We start from the raw sequence: 20,393 nt of genomic DNA, 5'->3' as shown, positions 1-20,393 counted from the left end.
CAGCACAGTCTGGCGTGTATTAAGTACATGTTTACTTCCCCTCCCCACTTCCTATAAATTCCTATCAATTCTAACTGTTGCTGATACAAAATACTTTTTACTTTGACCATCAATCTATGCAATAGACATTAGAATACATCATTTCATATCTGTAATACTTTGGTATATACACTTTGACAAACTATGTTGATATGTTCAGAAATGTTTATCTGACTTCCTAATGTCTCAACAAACGAAACTGATTTGTAAAAATTTTACATGGAAAAAAAACTACTAGAGAGAGACATTGCACACACTTTTGTAAATCAAGAAAATCTTTAATAAAAAGAAAGAAATGTTTATCTGAGTGTTTATTGTTTTATTTTTAATTTTATGTAATTATTGCTCTTCTATTATTATTATTAATAATAATAATAGAATTTATATACCGCCCTATACCTGGAGGTCACATAAAAAGGTTCACATAAAAACTTCACAGTATATAAAATAAAAATAAAAGCAATAACCCAATAATATCCCCCCCCCAAAAGAGCCACATTTTAAAAGGGTATGGGATGTTGATCAGGTCAACCAAGGGCCTGGTTAAAAAGGAACCTTTTTGCCTGGCAGCTAAAGGTGTATAATGAAGGCACCAGGTAAACTTCCCTGGGGAGAGCAGTGCACAGACAGGGAGCCACTACAGAGAAGGCCCGTTCTCGTGTTACTACCCTCCAGATCTCTTGATAACATCTCAATGCAACCTTGTTAAACAGTTTTAAAATGAAAATGAATAAAAACTACATTACAAAACAAAAACAAAAAGGCCATATTTGGCAGGAATCAGGTTTGCATGACAGCACCAAATGAAATTTAACTGGGAATTGCAGGTGGGAAGAGTGCTAACGTGCTCAGTTTCTGCTTGTGAGCTTCCCATAGAAACCTATATATGGAAACCTGTGAAAACACAGTGCTGGACTAGATGGGATTATGTTGTAACTTTGCAAGGTGATTTAACTATGGAATTCACAACTACAAGAAGTAGTGATGGCCACCAACATAGACTGCTTTAAAAGAGAATTAGGCTATGAGTGGCTGCTAGCTACAATGGACATGTTCTGGCTCATCAGTCAGAGGCAGTATGAATACCAGTTGTTGAGATTCACAAGTAAAGAAAGTGCTATTGGCCCTGATTCAACAGGTTCTTACTATGTTCTTACGTGATTGAATCCCACCTGCAAAACAGCAACGTTCTGGAACTGCCATTTCTCACCTCCAGCAAAGTGCCTAATCCATTCTTCAAAACTAGTGGCACCGCAAGTGCTAGGGAGAGAACGCATTGTGTAAGTCCAAAGAGAAAGATGAAGTCTTAGGGCTGTGAACAGAGGGTCCAGTTCATTTCTCTGTCAATTATTTACTAAAGTTGTGGTAGGAGGAATAAAATTGTACATCCCCTGTCCTTAACCACCTCATTACCATGGAGCGAGTTCTAGGCACAGTGCTGCTTCTGGCTTCTATAGGTAAGAGAGTTGTCGCTGGCACAGGTGCAGGTACCTGTGCTTACGGGCAGTGAGCTAACCATTCTTATGTCATTCCTATATGGGTGAAGCTTAAGGTGTTTTGTTTTTATGTTGCAATAAGTGCTGCTTGACTGATTGCCATACAATGTCAATTTAATTTGGCAGGGCATCATGACTTCCTAACAAAATTACTTTCTTTTATTTGAATGGGTTCCCATCCTTTCCAAAGTGATGTATGATCTTAAAAAAAAAAAGCACAACTTTCCAATACATCTCTTGTATTGGCATAATAAAAAAGTCACAAATCTGTATAAAATGTGCATGTGCATAGATAGATAGAGTCTTTGGCAATCACTCGTAGCCGAATAAGATTGTTTTCTGTAAACATAGTTTTAACAATGAGTCTGTAAGCGACTGTGGAGACCAATTCTGGAACCACACGTCTTTCCACAGTGGGGACATTGGTTTCCGGGCGGTGATCATGGTGTGGATTTGCCAAGCCTTCCTCTAAACACATTTCTCCCTTGCGTGTGTGTGTGTGTGTGTGTGTGTGTGCGCGCAAATGTAGTGGAGAAGATTTTGAGCAGGTGATCTGTATGCCTGCTGAGTCTGTTGTCCAGGTGCTGAGATTGAGCAACTTCGAGGTATCCTCCCTTCCTGGGGTTGATGATGAATGAACTTTATTACGGTCACCGACCAGGATAAAACAACAACAACAACATATAAATAAAATAGCAGTTAGGATTATTTTTTTAACTGATAAATGTTGGAGCAAATAAGGACAAAGGAACAAGCATGGGGTTGTTTATATTGAAACCACACTGCATGTTGCTGGATGGTTTCACAACTACCGGCAAGAGAAGATGTGAGTTGTAGTTTAGGGAGTCAGAGAATTCCATCAGAAATGAAAATAGGAAAAGCTGCTGCATTTCACATAGTTGCCAGAGATCTGGAACAGAAACCATGCAAATAGGGGTGGTATTTGCTAACTTTATATTAGTCTGCAAAATGTTACAGAAGCAACTACATTATTTCCTGCATTGTTTTTGTCATTTTCCTTCCACTGAAATGTATTGAAATTGATTACATAATTAATGATACAACTATGTTAGTCTCAACTATAGTAGACAGATTAACAGTTTCAGAGGAAGCCAAACTACAGTCGTACCTTGGTACTCAAACGTCTTAGTTCCCAAATGCCGAAAACGCAGAAATAAGTGTTCCGGTTTTCAAACGTTTTTCAGAAGCTCAATGTCCGATGCTGCTGTCGGCTACTGTTTCTAGGGCACCTGCACCAATCAGATTTTTGAACATTTCGGAAGTAAAACGGACTTTCGGAACGGATTAAGTTTGGCGCTTTTGTTTTTCCTATTTATTTTGCATTTTTGTTTTTGAGGCTTTTTCGGTTAATTTGTTTTTGTGACTGTGTGGAACCCAGTTCAGCTACTGATTGATTGATTGATTGATTGACTGATTGTATTGTGTGACTGCGGAAATGGATAAAAGCCCCCCATCCAAATAATGACTATCATCAGTGCAGGTAAGGAAAAAATAATTTTAATTTTTATCATCTACAATACTGTCTTATTTATTTTATAGTACAGTACATTGATTATTGCTTTCATTTTATGGATCAATGGAATCGTTAGATAGTAAAATTCATGTTGAATTGCTGTTTTAGGGGTTGTTTTTAAAAGTCTGGAATGGATTAATCCGTTTTGCATTACTTTCTATGGGAAAGCGCGCCCTGGTTTTGGAACGCTTTGGTTTTGGAACAGACTTCCAGAACGGATTAAGTTTTAGAACCAAGATACCACTGTACAGCAGAATGGAAACAAAGTTGATTCTCAGGAACAAAGGAAGCCCGTGAAGGCATAAACTTGTCTCCACTGAAAAGCACTGTTTTATAAGATCTGCCTGTGAAGGCTGAATGACAATGATGTCTGTTTCATGTGGGCAGGTCGTCCCTTGATGAGATGTATTTGCAAACTTGCTCAGATGGATTCAAGCTCCTTCTTCTCCTTTATAAAGGGGACAGGACAGGAGAACATGAGCCACTGTTTCCAGATTACCATCTCCACAGGGGCAGAGTCGTTTCTCAGTTGGAATCTTTTGGTATCTGCCCTGAAGTACGGCAGAGGGCATCACATCCAATCTGGCCAGTGTGAAAGCACTTCTGTATTTTGGGATGGTTAATTTATACAAATATGGTGCCAGGGAATCAAACTGAGAAGGGCTAAAAAAGGCATACCAAGGACAGAATTTCTTTATAATGGCCAGGTTGTTCTGTTGCTCTAAGTCCTTCAGACGCTGTCCAATCAGCCTTTTTTGCTTTAATAAAGCCCGTCATGAGAAGCTGATGTGGGTACCAGAACTGAAGACTGCCTCTCTACAAATCCTTGCAAGGATGCAGACTTTCAGTTACCAAGTTAGGGATCAGGAAAGGATGGAAGCAGGCAGGAAGAAAGTGAGCCATTGGGATCTACTGCTTGGAGTGGAGCTCTAGGACCAGGGAGACCTGGGCTCAAATCTCTGCTTACCATGAAGCTCACCAGATGGTCCCAAGCCACTCATTCTAACTCACCTGTTGTGAAGATGACCTGGGGTAAACCCCAGCACATGTGCTGCCCTGAACACCTTGGAGGAAGAGTGAACTAAACATGTGTTAAATAAACTTGAAATAAGAAGTCGGTTCAGAGGCTGGAGATCCAAGTGAATAGCAGCCAACGCCTTGGGATCCATCTCAGAACAGCCCTGAAAAGGTCTGTTTATGTTAGACCACGGTACAAAAAGTCACTGCCGGAATCATGTATTATATGCTTACCACTTTATTATTACACTTCATGAAGTGGATTAAAGCAAATAAAAGCTTTTGCCGTGATAAATTTGTGAATCTTTAGGTTTGTGAGTCACAAGACTCTTTATTGTTTTTGCTACATTGGATAGGTAATAGAGCCTAATAATAATAATAATAATTCTCATGTTTCAAATATATATCTCAATGCATTGTTCAAAATATTATAAAAAAAACAACAAAATGTAAAGAAAACACAAAAATAACAAGATGAGTACCAATCAAGGAGGAATGACACTTTAAGTTGTTGGAATATGCGGAGCTGGCAGGTCTGATCAGTAAGAGAACAAGAAGATAAAGGATACAAAAAGGACTGAAAAAATTTTGTAATTTTAAAAATCTATATAAACTCGTGAACAGATTAGCAGGACTTGAATAAATTCAGCAGTATAAGAGGAAGTAGAACATAATTAGTAAGAAGAGTAGAAACTCATAGCTGTCAACGTTTCCCTTTTTTTAAGGGAAATTCCCTTATTCCAAATAGGATTCCTCGCAAGAAAAGGGAAAAGTTGACAGCTATGGTAGAACTTGGTAACTTAGAATACATGGAAGAGAAGGAAAATAATGGATACCAGAGAAGGAGAGGAAGAGAAGTCCTTAGGTGTTTTGTGTGGTGTCTTTGGTTTGTTGTGGTTTTGTTTTCAATTTTTCTTCATTTATTTTCTACTTATTCTTTTTGAACTGTATGCGAAAACACAAATAAAAATTAATTTCAAAAACAAACAAACCAGGATATGGATTTTAAAATCCTATATTGGACAATAAAACAGTTATGTTAGACTAAAATAACTACGTATCTGCTTGACCCTGATCAGAACATTTTACAAGGGACTTTAAGAGGAAGGAAGAAATGAGCAAGCCAGTAGGACTGAAAAATCGCTCTCTGAACAGAAGGATACACGTAGGGTTCTACTTTTAGTTTCAGTCAAGCCTGGCAAATGCAAGAGACTTTAATGTACCTTGCACACAGCACATTCATGTAGATGTTGTAGCCTGAGAGAAAGCACAGCATGTTGAGGAACCATAAGATTTCCAAGCTTTGTATAACTTACTGTTCTCAAAAGTACAGGACATTCACGCCCACACTCGAGCCTCCATCTTATTCCAGTAATCATTATTATCTGCAGGATCCCATCGGCATGGAGGTGGGTACTCTACCTGCATTTCTGGAAAACAGCTTCCCATCTAATGAAGCACGCTCTTACTGGAAGTCTCCCGTGTCAGCAAATGTGTAATATATGATGGTATTTGTGTCACAGTGTCAGCACAGACCGGCGAGCGTATTATCGGCGGATCCGAATGTTGGCCGCACTCTCAGCCCTGGCAAGTATTTGTCTTCGACAGTCAACTCACTCGATGTGGTGGAGCCTTGATCAATGAGCACTGGGTGCTTACAGCTGGACACTGTCTGCGAAGGCAAGCTTGTGGGGTCATAGGGAGGAAGCAGTGGGTGAGAGGGAGGGTAATGTGAGTAGGGGAGTGGGTGGTGCTGTGGTCTAAACCACTGAGCCTCTTGGGCTTGCCAATCGGAAAGTCGCTGGTTCAAATCCATGCAATGGTGGTGAGCTCCCATTGCTCTGTCCCATCTCCTGCCAACCTAGCAGTTCAAAAGCACACCAGTGCAAGTAGATAAATAGGTACCATTTTGGTGGGAAGGTAAATGGCATTTCCGTGTGCTCTGGTTTCCGTCACGGTGTCCCGTTGCACCAGAAGCAGTTTAGTCATGCTGGCCACATGACTTGGAAAGCTGTCCATGAACAAACACCGGTTCCCTCGGCCTGAAAAGTGAGATGAGCACTGCAACCCCATAGTCGCCTTTGACTGGACTTAACCATCCAGGGGTCCTTTACCTTTACCTTTTTTTTAACCTTTAATCTCTCCAGACATTTACAAAACAATCTAGAATGGGTCGCTTTTCTTCTTCGTCATTCTTTAATTGCCTGAGATTCTGCTGCTGCACTGGGTGAAGAAGTCCCTGCCCAGAGGCAGTCAGCCAGCAGAGAGCTGGTCCTCAGCAGCCATTTCTTACATTTTGAATTCTTTACGAGTTTATATGCAGGTGGTGCTGTGGGTTAAACCACAAAGCCTAGAACTTGCTGAGCAGAAGGTTGGCAGTTCGAATCCCTGTGACAGGGTGAGCTCCCGTTGCTCGGTCCCTGCTCCTGCCCACCTAGCAGTTTGAAACCAAGTCAAAGTGCAAGTAGATAATTAGGTACCGCTCCGACGGGAAGGTAAACGGCATTTCCGTGTGCTGCTCTGGTTTGCCAGAAGCGGCTTAGTCATGCTGGCCACATGACCCGGAAGCTGTACACCGGCTCCCTCGGCCAGTAAAATGAGATGAGCGCCGCAACCCCAGAGTCGGCCACGACTGGACCTAATGGTCAGGGGTCCCTTTACCTTTACTGAATTGTATTAATCATTTGTTGAATTTGTTTTTGCCTTCGTTATATGTTTTGGATGTGATTATACCAACTGAAATGTTCTACTCATTTTCAGTACCATAGCTATTATTGAGACTTGCTTTGAGCTCAGCATTGCGGCTGGAAAAGCGGGATATAAGAACTATTAAATCATATCAAATCTGGGCCACAAACCCTGTCCTAGACAAGCAAAGAACCGAGGCCAAGAATAGCATGGAAATGGTTTGGTATAAGAAGGGCTGTGCCATACAATAGTTCTGAACACCTCTGTGTCTTCGCTATTGTCTCCCTTGCAGAAATCTCATGGTTCATCTTGGGGAGCATGATTTGTATAAGCAAGATGTTGGGGAACAGTCTTCCAAAGCAATCAGAGCCATCCGCCACCCTAAGTTTGAACCCCGAACAATGAAAAACGATGTCATGCTTCTGAAGCTATCCCCCCCTGCAGTCCTGGGAGATACCATTAAGACCATCCCTTTTGCTAAGGAATGCGCACCCACTGGGACAAAGTGTGTGGTGTCTGGCTGGGGCACTACTACTTTCCCCGAAGGTAAGAGGAAAGGCCAGAGGGTCAAGGTTCCATGTGCAATGACCACTTTTGGGATAAGCTGCAAGAAGTTTAGCTCGCAACGTCCATCAACAGGCAAGGGTTTCACAAGACCTCCTGCAAACCAAGGCTAGATTCAGGTACTTGAGGGGCCTGGTGCAGTTCCTACAAAGGAAAGCATGAAATAAGGTGATGTAAATGATGTAAGCTTTTGCAGACTACCTTAACCGAAACCAAAAACACCTAAATCCTGAGCACCTGCAGTTTCACAACCCTGAGCAAACTACTAAAAAAAATGGGGGGCGGGGCATAAGCTTGAGAAACAAAAAGACAGTACAGTGGTACCTCAAGTTAAGTACTTAATTCGTTCCGGAGGTCTGTTCTTAACCTGAAACTGTTCTTAACCTGAAGCACCACTTTAGCTAATGGGGCCTCCCGCGGCCGCCGCGCCGGCGGAGCATGATTTCTGTTCTCATCCTGAAGCAAAGTTCTTAACCCGAGGTAATATTTCTGGGTTAGCGGAGTCTGTAACCTGAAGCGTATGTAACCTGAAGCGTATGTAGCCCGAGGTACCACTGTAACAATTAACTCCACCGCTATTCAAAATCCAGTTAAAACGATCCAGTTTAACTAACTCAACAAAATGGATGAACTTGATTCAGCATTTTGAAGTCTGATAGCCCTTTACACTCCAATGCCCCCTTGCCTCTTAGCAAGGTAATCCCACCGCCTCCCAGTACTGCCTACTTTAGGAACCACTAGATTAGGTGATTTATGGGCCTAAGTATAAGGGCAGCTGCCTCTGTCCATACTGTGTTTCCAGTTGTGGGATGGGGAATTGCATCTACTAGCCAGTAGTCCATTAAGGTGAACGAAAGTAGTGGACTCTCCTTCCTTGGAGGCTTTTAAGCAGAGTTTGGATGGCCATCTGTCATGGATGCTTTAGCTGAGATTCTTACATTGCAAGGAGTTGGAGAAGATGGCCCGCAGGGTCCCTTCCAACTCTACAGTTCTATGATCCTATGAGTGGGCATCTTATTCTGCTTCAAGCAAGCCCTCACCTACCTCTCGCCTTACTGAAGGAGCGTCTCCACCGCCATCGTTCTACCCGGACGCTGAGGTCCAGCGCTGAGGGCCTTCTGGCAGTTCCCTCACTGCGAGAAGCTAAGTTACAGGGAACCAGGCAGAGGGCTTTCTCGGTAGTGGCGCCCTCCCTGTGGAACGCCCTCCCACCAGATGTCAAAGAGAACAACAACTACCAGACTTTTAGAAGACATCTGAAGGCAGCCCTGTTTAGGGAAGCTTTTAATGTTTGATGTATTACAGTACTTTAATATTTTTTGGAAGCCGCCCAGAGTGGCTGGGGAAGCCCAGCCAGATGGTCGGGGTATAAATAATAATTATTATTATTATAAACAAATTATTATTACTTACGATGAATCCTGGGGGTGGCCCTGGCTGTTGGCTTCCTCCTCTGAGTCTCAGTGTTGCCCCTTGCAGAACTCAATAGGGAGGAATATGGGGGCAAAGTTGGTCTTCCTGCCTTCCACCTTACGGTTGCAATGGACACCAACCACCACAGCTTCTGGCATTTGTGAGGGAGGAACCTGAAGCTAAAATAGTTAAGCAGCAACTCCCAAACAGCCAGTGTCGCACACTGACCCAAGCATTCATTTTGCAGTAAATTATGCCAATGTCCTGCAATGTTTGGACACAGAGATCCTGTCAAAATACATATGCAAGTCTAGGTACGGAAGCTACTTTGCAGACAACGAGATTTGCTCAGGAAAAATGGAAGGAGGCAAAGACTCGTGCCAGGTGAGCAACAAACACTTGGTGACTACGGATCAGAGGCACAGTGCATTGTAGCACAATCCGACTTTCCTGTGATTTAGCCTGCAATCTGTACTACGCCATTCATATATAACTTATACACCACATAAAATAAAAAATTAAGCAAGTCACACAAATTGCAACAATAAAGGCACAAGCAAAAAGTCAATGCATAGTTTCAGGATGCAAGAATCCTGTAAAACATCATTCATGTCTACTCAGAAGTCGGCCCTATTTAATTTAGTGCAAGTAGATAAATAGGGACCGCTTACCAGCGGGAAGGTAAACGGCGTTCCGTGTGCTGCGCAGGCTCGCCAGATGCAGCTTGTCACGCTGGCCACGTGACCCGGAAGTGTCTCCGGACAGCGCTGGCCCACGGCCTCTTGCGTGAGATGGGCGCACAACCCTAGAGTCTGGCAAGACTGGCCCGTACGGGCAGGGGTACCTTTACCTTTATTCCCATGTAAATGGGGTTAGGATTGTAGTCCAAGTCCAACTTTGTTCAGTGGAACTTCTGAGTAGGGATGGAATAGAATCATAGAATCATTTGATTCAGTTCACTTCTAAATATGAACCTGCCTAATATGCACATTCTGAAACAATATTTGATTTGAAACACACAATTCCTCTGATATTTGCACTTCTCAGAGTTTTGCAATGCAGTTCTCCAGCTATGGAATATGTACAGAAATGCATATACTAGGATAAAGTGTGTGTAATGATGCATGTATTAGGGAAAAGAACATGCACAAATGCATTATGTTAGGGGAAATTACTTTGCAAAAATACTAAGCAAAATCCCATATAAAAATGTGTATAATAGAAGTTTGCATTAAGAGGCTGATGAATTTTCATGAGTTAAAAAAAACAAGCACCCCAAACTGATGTGGAAACGTAGAAAACTGAACTTGCAGACTGGGAAATGACAAACCAAAACTGACAGAGTCACATATCCCTACTTATGAGTAGACATGGTTAGGATTTCTCCAATGTCAGTAGCAAGCAGACTTCTATTTTTCTTTTCTTTTTCCTTCTTATTACTTGAGATCCATCAGTAGAAGGGAAACAAATATTAACAATAAAAGAATTTTGAGATCCCTATTACTTGAGATCCATCAGTAGAAGGGAAACAAATATTTACAATAAAAGAATTTTGAGCCCAGAAATTTGTTTATAAAGTACCAAAACTAGACTGAGCTCATAGTTCTTCCATATAGAAATATATTTCTGCATATCCCATTCTTCCCTTTCAGGAGTACATTTTTTGGAGTTCTTTTGTTGCCACCATTGTTGGGAGTAATAAATCCTTGCCAATCTACTTCAGATCACCCAGCAATCTACCAGCACAGCCCAGTCTAACTTCTGCCTACTCCTTGTCTAAATCTTCCTAATTAAAAGGAAAAAAGAAAAAAGGAAGTGAGCAGAAACAGAAGGGTAATAAGATATTGGTGGGGCATGGGGGGAGAGACACCGAACTACCCAAGGAAGCAAGAAGAGCCATAAACCTAAAGAAAGCCATACCTGCTTCAATATGAAACCCCCTATTTCTGTACCTTTTAGATTCAATGTTCAGCTTGAGCAGGGATGTGGAATCTATAGCCCTCCAGATTTTGCTAGACGAAAGCTCTCATCATCCCCGACCACTGGCCATGCTGCCTGGGGCTGATGAAAGTTGGAGAATCTCCGGAGGACCACAGATCCCAGCCCCTGAACTAGAGAAGTCTCACCACACCAAAGAGTTCTCCTGTTCTCTGACCGCTTTCCTCTTGTTGAATTTACAGGGAGATTCTGGGAGCCCCTTGATTTGCAACGGGGTCCTTCACGGTTTGGTGTCATCGGGAGCTGTGAAGTGTGCATCCAAGAAAAACCCTGCTGTTTTCATGGAGATCTGCAAATTTTGGAAGTGGATCGAGGAAACCATGGCTGAAAATGACACAAAAGCACCAGCCCAGGGCTGATATCCCTCAATAAAAAGCCTGGCGCAAGTGCATTATTGCCTTTGCTTCTCAGTACCATTTTTCTCATGCAGAGCGCAGAAATGGGAGCATTTCCAACAGTTGCCACCTATACCCCAGCTCTCCTCTGGGACAACTCAGTTAGTAGAGCGTGAGACTGTTAATCAGAGAGTAAAAAAATTCACGCATTGCAAGGGTTGGTCTAGATGACCCATGCGGTCCCTTCCAACTTCACAGTTACCGTATTTTTTGCACCATAACACTCACTTTTTTCCTCCTAGAAAGTAAGGGGAAATGTCTGTGCGTGTTATGGAGGGAATGCCTACGGGTGGCATGCCTACGGATTTTCCTCCTCTAAAAACTATATGCGTGTTATGGTCGGGTGCGTGTTATAGAGCGAAAAATACGGTATATGAAAAGTTGATAGCAGTTGCCGATCAGCAATAACGTACAAAGAGCCTGCTAGGTCAGGCCAATTGGCTCATCTAGTGCAGCGTTCTGTTCTCACACTAGCCAACCAGATTCCTGTGGGAAGCCCATACGCAGAACCTGATCGTAACAGCACAATTCTCCCCACTTGAGATTTCCAATGGCTGGAATTCAAAAGCACACTGCTTCCCACTGTGGATGTGAAACGTAGCTGACATTGTAAACCTTCCAACGACCACTTATTGAATAAGCTGCAAGTGGTTTAGCTTGTTCGGCAACAAGCAAGGATTTCACAAGATCTCCTTTGGACCAGCCAAAGTCTATCAGATTACAATTCCCAGAGTGGTTTAACAATTACGGTAACCCCTCTTCCCAGGGAACTCTTTTAACAGTTGTAGCTCTAGGGGAATAGGGGTTTCTTAATGACTCCCAGCAACCTTAACAAACTACAGTCTCCAGGATGCTTTGGGGGAAAGCCATGATTGTTTCCAGTGGAATGATAGTTATTTAAATGTGCATTGCCGATGATGCCTAAGAGGTTTGGTAATATAATCAGCTTATCTGAGAAGACACGTTCATTGTGGCCTAATCTTGCAAAACTTACTTTTTATTAACATTAATTATTATTTTTTATATAATAATTTTTATTAGTTTTCAATTGCAATCCAATAATAGCCCCATTATAACAATACCAATTTATAATACAATTATTAATACAGTGGTACCTCTGGATGCGAACGGGATCCGTTCCGGAGCCCTGTTCGCATCCTGAGCAGAACACAACCCACATCTGCGGGTCACGATTCGCCGCTTCTGCGCATGACTGTACCAATATTTCAAATACCGAATTATATAATTTAGAAAAGGTGCCCCCCATATGCTAGAATTGATGGTTTCATTATTTCTGCGTTCCAATATCTTTTTAATTTCCATGACATTCTGGTCGTAATAATCCCTTATACAACTGTAATATTAACAACTTTTATTTGTGTTGACACATTAATTGATTTATAAAACTACAAGTGAGCAACTCAAACTATCTCCTTGTTCTTCCTTGTTCTGTGGCAATTACAGGGGTACCTCGGGTTAGATGCTTCAGGTTGCAGACTTCGCTAACCCAGAAACAGTACCTCGGGTTAAGAACTTTGCTTCAGGATGAGAACAGAAATCGTACGGTGGCGCGGCAGCAGTGGGAGGCCCCATTAGCTAAAGTGGTACCTCAGGTTAAGAACAGTTTCAGGTTAAGAATGGACCTCCAGAACAAATTAAGTTCTTAACCCGAGGTACCGCTGTATCCTGTTTGTGGTGCTTCTTCCTGTCCTTGTAAGATGTTATGTCTTCCTTTCCCCCGGTTGTTATTAACATTAATTCTTAATAGCATTTGTAACTCTTTAATATGGCATCATCTATTATGAGCTAACAAAACAAAAAAAAAGGTATTTTGCCAAAACACCTCTTATTTGATTAAATTTGAAGCTCTTAAAGTGGAGTGTGTCCAATTCTGCTTAAATACATTTTGATCCAATGTGCATTAAAAAAGGCTGCAAAACTTGATCGAATGACAAAAAACTAACAAGTGTCTAAATTGGAGGACCCCTTTGAGCTTAAGATCCCAGACCAAATGGCCCTCCTGGTCCTCTCTCTGATCGGCCCTGCTTGGACAACCATCTTTTGGAATGGTATCACTCTGGATTTCCTGCAGAAGGATGAGCTACATGGCCCACTTCAGTTCTGTGACTCAGAATACTTGCTTGGGTGTGGGCATATTCAGTTTTCTGCACGATTTCTCCCCACCTATCTCTCTACTGGTCAGGAGCTGTTGGGGCTACAACCAAGAACTCAACAGTCCTATGCACAGCTGCCTAGTGTGGTGAACCAACCAGGACTACAACTTGGCACGTTGCTGGCCTAAGCAGTACTGCAGGGAGAGGGAATCTGGTCCTTCAGACATCATTGGACTCCAACTCCCATGAGCCCCAGGTAGGATAAATCAGGAGTGATGGGATGTCAGAGTCCAACAGTGTCTCGAATTTCCAGGCCACCCACCCCTGTTGTACAAAGGGAAAAGTTGTGGCTGGAAGGCAGACCCTGGAAAATCATTGGCCTGTTTCTATTGGGTTCACAAGTAGCTGCTCATTATTGCCACCTTTTCACCAAGAATTACAAAATAGGTGCATCTTGGTCTTAATCAGGAAAGCCAGAATATACAGACAGAATCAACACAGAGATTGGTTAGTCTGCTAACAGTTAAAGAAACATGAGCACACGCTATTTTTTTGGGTAAATTTTGTTTATTTGTTTATACCCTGGCTTTCAACCAAAAATATAATAATAATAATAATAATAATAATAATAATAATAATAATAATAATGTCCCTGCTCTTAGACCAGTAGGAAATAGATAAAATAGAACAGGAGTGTCCAACAGGTCGATCAAAAGGTTCCAGTAGATCACTGTCGGTCGCGGACTCCTTTTTGTTGGCATCAGAACATCCGGCCCCTCCTCCTCGCCCCGTCCTCCATTTTTGCATGATTGTTAGAACGGAAGACGGAGTTTTCGCTGCTTGACAGACTGTTTTCTCAGCGATTTTTTGGTGAACGACTGTTCCCCTTTACTCATTTTTGTCATTTTCCTCCCTAAAAAAAGCTCAACAACCACAGTTTTTTATTCTGTGAGTAGATCGCAGTCTCTTGGGAGTTGGACACCCCTGATATTGAATATAATTTGATTTTAAATGAAACCCTCCAGTTGTTGTTGAGACAACTGCTGCAGCCAGAATGGCTAACTGTCAGGGATGATGAGAACCATGGGTAGGGACAGGCTCAGAAGTCTATGGCCCGAGGGCCTCGCTTTGCTTGCCGAGGGCCTTCCTCTTCCTGTAAGCTGGTTTCTGGCTTCTCCCCGCCCAGCAAAGCTTTCTGCAGCCGGCTGGTCTTGCCGATGCCCAGCCGAGGGAGTCCACGATTGAGCCCTTCCAGCAGCAAGCAAGCTTTGCAGAGGGGCTGGCTGGAGAGGTAGCCGCACCGCTGGCAGGTGCCCTGGGTGGGCATGCGGACATCATCGCGCACCGCCAGCCGCTCGCCCGAGTGCACCAGGTCAGCCACCGTGCTGGGCCGCGTGGCTTCGAGGTCTTTGAGCAGGGCGCGGGTGTGTCCGCGGTAGGCATTGGGGGAGTACACGCACTCGGTGCTGAAGTAGTCCAAGCCTTGGAAGTAAGCGTAAAGCACAATCTCCTTCTCATAGGCGTGCTTCAGCGGCTTGCAGCGCGGCAGCTGCCCCTCGCTTCCCGTCAGTATGTCCGCGCAGCGCCGGAGGCGCCCAACGTCCCCCCGCAGGAAGTTCATCAGCACCGTCTCAGCGATGTCATCTGCGTTATGACCTAAAGAATGAATCAGACAACAGTAGTACAAGTCAACAGGACACGCACCTTCCTGGCTATCCTTGATATAGGCAGAATGAAGATCAAGATCTGCCGGTCGATTTCTAAGTACAATTAGCAGCAGATTCACAAGGGATGTGGATTTCCAATTATTTAACTATAGCATTAGCTAAAAAGTTTTCTTCTTCTTTATTGCACTTAGACCCCACCTTTTTATCCAAGCAGTTCAAAGTGACGGACATGGTTCTCCCCGCTCCCCATTTACTCCCCACATCAACCTGCAAGGTAGGATAGGATGAGAAGCATCTTGGGTTGGTGAGGATTTGAACCCTTGTTTCCCAGGTTCTACTCCAGCACTCCAAGCACTATATTGAACTAGCTCTATTATATTCCTCCCCCCACCCCAAAAAGTAGGCAGATGTAGAGAGCTTAGGGAAAAACCAGGAGTGAATTCCCCCCTTTTTTATTTTTCTTTTCTTTTAAACCATCTCAGTAAGCCAATAACAATAACCATTCAGCAATATACAAATAATTATAAGTTACAATCTATCCTTAATATTTATAAGCACCAATTAGGAATTCCAGATGGAGGCAAACTGCGTTGGTGGTTCTCTGTGGTTGCCTTTCTTGTTAACATAATCGAGTGAATTTTTTTTCTTAATTAAATGCACTCAGGAGCCCCCAGATCCTTAATTCTAAGTGGATGCAGGGTTGTTGCTAGGTATTTAAAAGGAGTCGGGGTGCAGGCCTGCAGTGGAAATGGGCATAGTGTTTGGATATGCTACTTTACATGTACGGATCAATTGTGTGTCTACGCTTATCTGGCCTCCTGGCAGAAGCATCACTACAGTTTACAGAGAGGGAGAAACGTGAAGCGCTTGGCAGGTCAGCATTGTGCTAATGCACCCGCAGAGCCAACCTGGTGCATCTCCACAGTGTTGAACGCTCCATCACCTCACTGTTTCTGCTTCCAGTAACCTGCAGCAACAAGGGCGCCAGGAAACCAGGCAAATGCCGCCCCATCTCCCTGTAAAGGTGGCCTTTGGGCAAATTAAGCTGGTGGGTTGTACTGTGCTTTGCAATGAGCCCAGCCTCCCTGCAAGCAAAAGTTCAATGAAAAAGAATCAGGGAGGGAAGGGTCAGCGATCTAGGGCCCAGCACAAGAGGCCACCTACTAACACCACCTGCGTATATCTGTGCCCCTGAGCGACTCTTTTCTGCATCAGGCCCTGGCTGGTGGACCTCAGGATTTGAGTAAATTAAAATGCACTAAATAGATCCTGCCATCCTGAAGTTTGCCTATAGCTCCAGAGTCAACTACATAGAGCAAACAAGGGGCCATGCCTTCAGCAATGCCTGCTGAGTCTGGAATAAGACCTAACTCGGAAGGGCAGTTACAGCTCTTGAAAAGCAAGCAGGAAGAAGCTGGTCATCAGCCTTCTGCCTCATTGAGGCTAACTTTGGTCGTTTTTTGCTCCCTGGAGGTTTCCTTCAGCCACCTTGACCGTCCCAATTTCTTTCCCAGCATGCCCATCAGTTGGGCCCCTAACCAAAGGCCACGAACTGCGGCCAAGCACCCCTTTTGCTTTGTGCTGGCTGTGGGTTTCCAGCAAGCACTTGGTTGGTCAGTGCGAGAACAGGATGCTGGACTAGATGGGCCTTTGGTCTGATCTAGTAGGGCTATTGGTCATACGGAGAAGCATGCAAAGCAAAGTCCTTCCTCACCCCAAAAATCACATTGGGCTTAGAAACGGGGATGGGGAGGGTTGCATGGTCTCACTATGTAAAGAGAGTAAGACAAAGCGGTTTGGGCTTACTCAAGGGAGAAATGAAAAGCAAATGAGTAGCTGTCTTGCTTATAGATAATATTTAATGTATTATATATTTAATGTGTGTTTGCGCGTACGTATATTGCACCAGGGAACAGTCGCAGCAGCAGCAATCTCTAAATAGGGCAATTGTGGGGAACATGTGACCCTCCAAACTCCAACACCCATCAGGGTCTGCCAGTATGACCAATGGCCTGATGGAATATGCAGAGATGGCAAAACTTACCAGAAGATTAAGAGATCAAGATGATAGACTCTTTATAATAGAATGGGGGAAATTTATTGAATATATGAAAATAAATTGCAAACAATTAAAAACGTTAGGACTGATATAAGCATGAGCAGTAAGAAATCTAAGGGAATTAAAAAGGATAAAATGGCAAAAAGGATAAATTAAGATATGTAGTAAGAATTTGATAGAAAAATAAGAAACCGCAAGAAAGGGAGATAGGGAAGTTGCAGAAAATATCATTGGATTTGTGTGGATTTATATTTATTGTTGAATATTGTAAAATGGAAGAACAGAAAATAAAATATTAGAAAGGGGGGGGAAATGTATTATTATTATTATAATACTAATAATATTTGCAACTGGTTCTGGGACCCTTTTTCTCAAATATCTAAAGGGCTTCTCACAAGGAGGATGGGGCAAGCTTGTTGTCTCATGCCCTGGACAGAAGAACGCGTACCAATGAATTCAAGTTACAAAAAAGGAGATTTTGACATCAGGTAGAACTGTCTGATGGTAAGAGCTGTCCTGACAGTGGAATGGACTCTGCTGGAAGGTGGTGAACTCTCCTTCCTTGGAGGTTTTTAAGCAGAGGTTGAACGGCCATCTGTCATGGATGCTTTTAGTGGAGATTCCTGCATTTGCAGGGGGCTGGATCAGGTGACCCCGGAAGTCCCTTCCAACTCTATAATTCTATGACTTAGAAGTCTCTAACTTGAAATAGGGGAGTAAAAGTGCTCCCAATAAATAGTTATGTATTCCTGAGTTAAGGTTGTGGCACCGCAAGAGCTTCGTTATTGCCGTGCCCTCTGCAGTTGCTCAGAAGCTCTTTAGACGGAGATGGATAAGCCGTGGCCCTCCGGGTGCTGTTGGGCTACAGACCCCATCACCCCAGACGGCTGACCACACCGGCCGGCGCTGATGGACGTCGGGAGCCCCGCCGCCCCCGGAGCGCCCCAACCCGGCCGCCCCCTCCACCCCCGTCCCCGCACCTGTGGCGATCTTGTCAGCCCCGAGCAAGGCGGCGCCTCGGTCCAGCGCCTGCCGCCGGAAGACCCCGCAGAAGGTGCAGTTGTTCTTGAGGCCGACGTGACGGACGATGCGGTCCATGCTCCAGCCGTAGAGCTCCTGGTAGGAGACCACGTGCAGCGGCAGCCCCAGGCGGCCCTGGTTGCGGCGCACGGCGGCCAGCGAGTCGTCCCGGTAGCCGGCGATGCCCTCGTCCACGGAGAGCAGCAGCAGGCGTAGCCCGTAGCCGTGGCGCTCGTTGAGCAGCCGCAGCACGTGCGCCAGCACCGTGGAGTCCTTGCCCCCCGACGCCCCGATGGCCACCGTCTCGCCCGGCTGGAAGAGCCGCGCCGACACCACGGTGCCGTGCACCTCCGCCTCGAAGGCCGCCACGAAGCACTCCCGGCACAGCGCCTGGCCCGTCTTAGGGCGGCGGAGCGCGGCGCGCCGGGACCCGCAACTCGCGCAGAGCACGGGCGCCGGCATCCCAGCGAGGAGGGCCTCGTCCACTTCCAGCTGCTCGGAAGCTGCCTTGCAAACCCCTCCGGTCGCGTGCGTCTGAAACTACAACTCCCAGCATGCACCGCCACAGACCGGCTGTCGGGATCTGGGCCCTGCCTTCCTCTACGGTTCCCCCAGCGGTGCTTGCGAATGCGGGGCTTGTGGCGCTTGCATGGAAGTGCGCTGTTCAGAGCCTAAGAGCAGTCCGTGCTAGCGCTTGCCAGCTAGAAAGCATCCAGCTTGGCGCAGCGGGCAGCCGGATGGCGCGCAGTGGCCGCTCCTGGACCGAGAGGGTTCAGAGAAAGTTTCAGTGTGAAATTGCAACCCGTTCAATGAGCCCAAGTTAGCGCAGCAAATAAATAAATAAATCCCAAACCCACAGTTGGGCATAGGGTTGCCACCTGTCCTGTATAATACAGGGTTGTCAAGCATTTCAATGCAAAATGCTATGTCCTGTATTGATATTTCAGGTCTCTCTCTCTCCCTCTCTCTCTCTTTGCCAAAACAAAAAAAAAAAAATTTCCTTCCAGTAGCACCTTAAAGACCAACTAAGTTAGTTCTTGGTATGAGCTTTCGTGTGCATGCACACTTCTTCAGATACACTTCTTCAGATGTGTATCTGAAGAAGTGTGCATGCACACGAAAGCTCATACCAAGAACTAACTTAGTTGGTCTTTAAGGTGCTACTGGAAGGAAAAAATTTTTTTTGTTTTGACTATGGCAGACCAACACGGCTACCTATCTGTAACTCTCTTTGCCAAGTTAGGGATTCTCTCCAAATGCTTGTGTTTGAAAAGGAGTTGAAAGGTCATGTATGCTTGGCTCTGGGTAGCCAAGCACAGAAAGATATACAAATTCGTGTGTGTGTGTGTGTGACACAAATTCCAAAGGGGCCATCCTGTTAGGCTGCAATAGATTGCGATGGATTGCTTTGAAGTCACTGAACCTGAATTGGTTAAATTGTATGAAAATCAATTAGAAGTATGTGGAAAAAATTAGTCACTTTAGCACGAGATGGAAAAATTGCCACCAACTGCCCTTCCCTGCCCTGTATTTTGCCAGAACAAAGGTGGTAACCCTAGCTGGGCAATACTTTTATTAGGCTAACCTTTCTATATGGCATTTATACGTCATCTATCTATCTTTATCTATCTATATCTAGATGGGTTTGGCTCAAGCAAAGCACCATGAGAAAAGACCATCCCACCTTGACAATATGCACAGTCTTATAGTTTGATTTCTCTATGCTTTACCTTCTTACCAGTGAGGTCATGAGGAACCAGAAATTGCCTTGATTTACTCACCAGGAAGCTAGGTTGGTAAAAAGGTAAAATGAAGGGTAAACAAAAGGTCACCATATGCAGGATTTTTGCATCTAAAAGTCCCTTCATGGAGCTATGGAGGCAGGCTTCAAAAGAAATCCCACCAGAAATTCTATAGAAATGTAGATGCAGACCAGATAGAACCATAGAATCAGGAAGTCACTCCTTCTGATAGATAAAGCTATTCAGGAGGACCAGCCTTCAGGATGAGTGATCCTTGTTTGTTTGTGTGGCCCAACAGACTTCTTATCAGAAACATCTGTTTTACATTACTGTGGTCTTCTCTCTAGAAACTATGCCTAAGCACACCTACCTAGATTTCATTCTCTCATTTTGACCCCTTCTCATTGGCCAGCATGCCAACTTGTCTAGACACACTTTTGGAACCCCTGCAAACCTATTTAAGGTTTTAGCATTGCTCATCTCTCCTTGAGCTCCCCCTACATGACTCTCTGAAGGTAGTCTCTATTCTCTGGCCCTCCAAGCAATCTTTCTGCAAACTCCAGGAACTTTTAAACTTGCCTCTGAACGACTTAGTCCATGCCTGTGATCCTGTTTTACTAATAAAGATGTAAAATCACTTTGGGCAT

General features: G+C 44.2%; 2 protein-coding genes across 2 annotated transcripts; one reads left to right on the top strand and one right to left on the bottom strand.

The window, feature by feature from the left end:
• The first annotated feature begins 4,780 nt into the window (after positions 1–4,780).
• On the top strand, positions 4,781–11,205 carry LOC128418598 (trypsin-like). Its single transcript, XM_053398420.1, has 5 exons — positions 4,781–4,972; positions 5,610–5,766; positions 7,067–7,320; positions 8,999–9,135; positions 10,932–11,205. The coding sequence occupies exons 1-5, from the start codon at positions 4,915–4,917 to the stop codon at positions 11,106–11,108; spliced, it is 783 nt and encodes a 260-aa protein (XP_053254395.1). The 5' UTR covers positions 4,781–4,914; the 3' UTR covers positions 11,109–11,205.
• Positions 11,206–14,198: 2,993 nt separating this feature from the next.
• CTU1 (cytosolic thiouridylase subunit 1) lies at positions 14,199–18,501 on the bottom strand. Its single transcript, XM_053398419.1, has 2 exons — positions 17,965–18,501; positions 14,199–14,914 (listed from the first exon to the last, which is right to left on the bottom strand). Exons 1-2 carry the CDS (start codon positions 18,464–18,466, stop codon positions 14,358–14,360), a joined length of 1,059 nt encoding a protein of 352 aa, XP_053254394.1. The 5' UTR covers positions 18,467–18,501; the 3' UTR covers positions 14,199–14,357.
• Positions 18,502–20,393: the final 1,892 nt, after the last annotated feature.

This window comes from Podarcis raffonei, chromosome 8 (assembly GCF_027172205.1).
Source record: "Podarcis raffonei isolate rPodRaf1 chromosome 8, rPodRaf1.pri, whole genome shotgun sequence".
In the NCBI taxonomy this organism is placed as follows: domain Eukaryota; kingdom Metazoa; phylum Chordata; class Lepidosauria; order Squamata; family Lacertidae; genus Podarcis; species Podarcis raffonei.
This window is presented reverse-complemented; position numbering and strand designations above follow the sequence as displayed.

Bases quoted from the DNA above. Each gene is read 5' to 3' on its own strand.
- LOC128418598 (XM_053398420.1), top strand. From the start codon at position 4,915: ATGGATACCAGAGAAGGAGAGGAAGAGAAGTCCTTAGGTGTTTTGTGT. The intron at 5,767-7,066 runs GCAAGCTTGTGG...TCTCCCTTGCAG, and splicing joins GCTGGACACTGTCTGCGAAG to AAATCTCATGGTTCATCTTG. The intron at 7,321-8,998 runs GTAAGAGGAAAG...TTCATTTTGCAG, and splicing joins CACTACTACTTTCCCCGAAG to TAAATTATGCCAATGTCCTG.
- CTU1 (XM_053398419.1), bottom strand. From the start codon at position 18,466: ATGCCGGCGCCCGTGCTCTGCGCGAGTTGCGGGTCCCGGCGCGCCGCG. The intron at 14,915-17,964 runs GTGCGGGGACGG...TTCATTCTTTAG, and splicing joins GGCTGACAAGATCGCCACAG to GTCATAACGCAGATGACATC.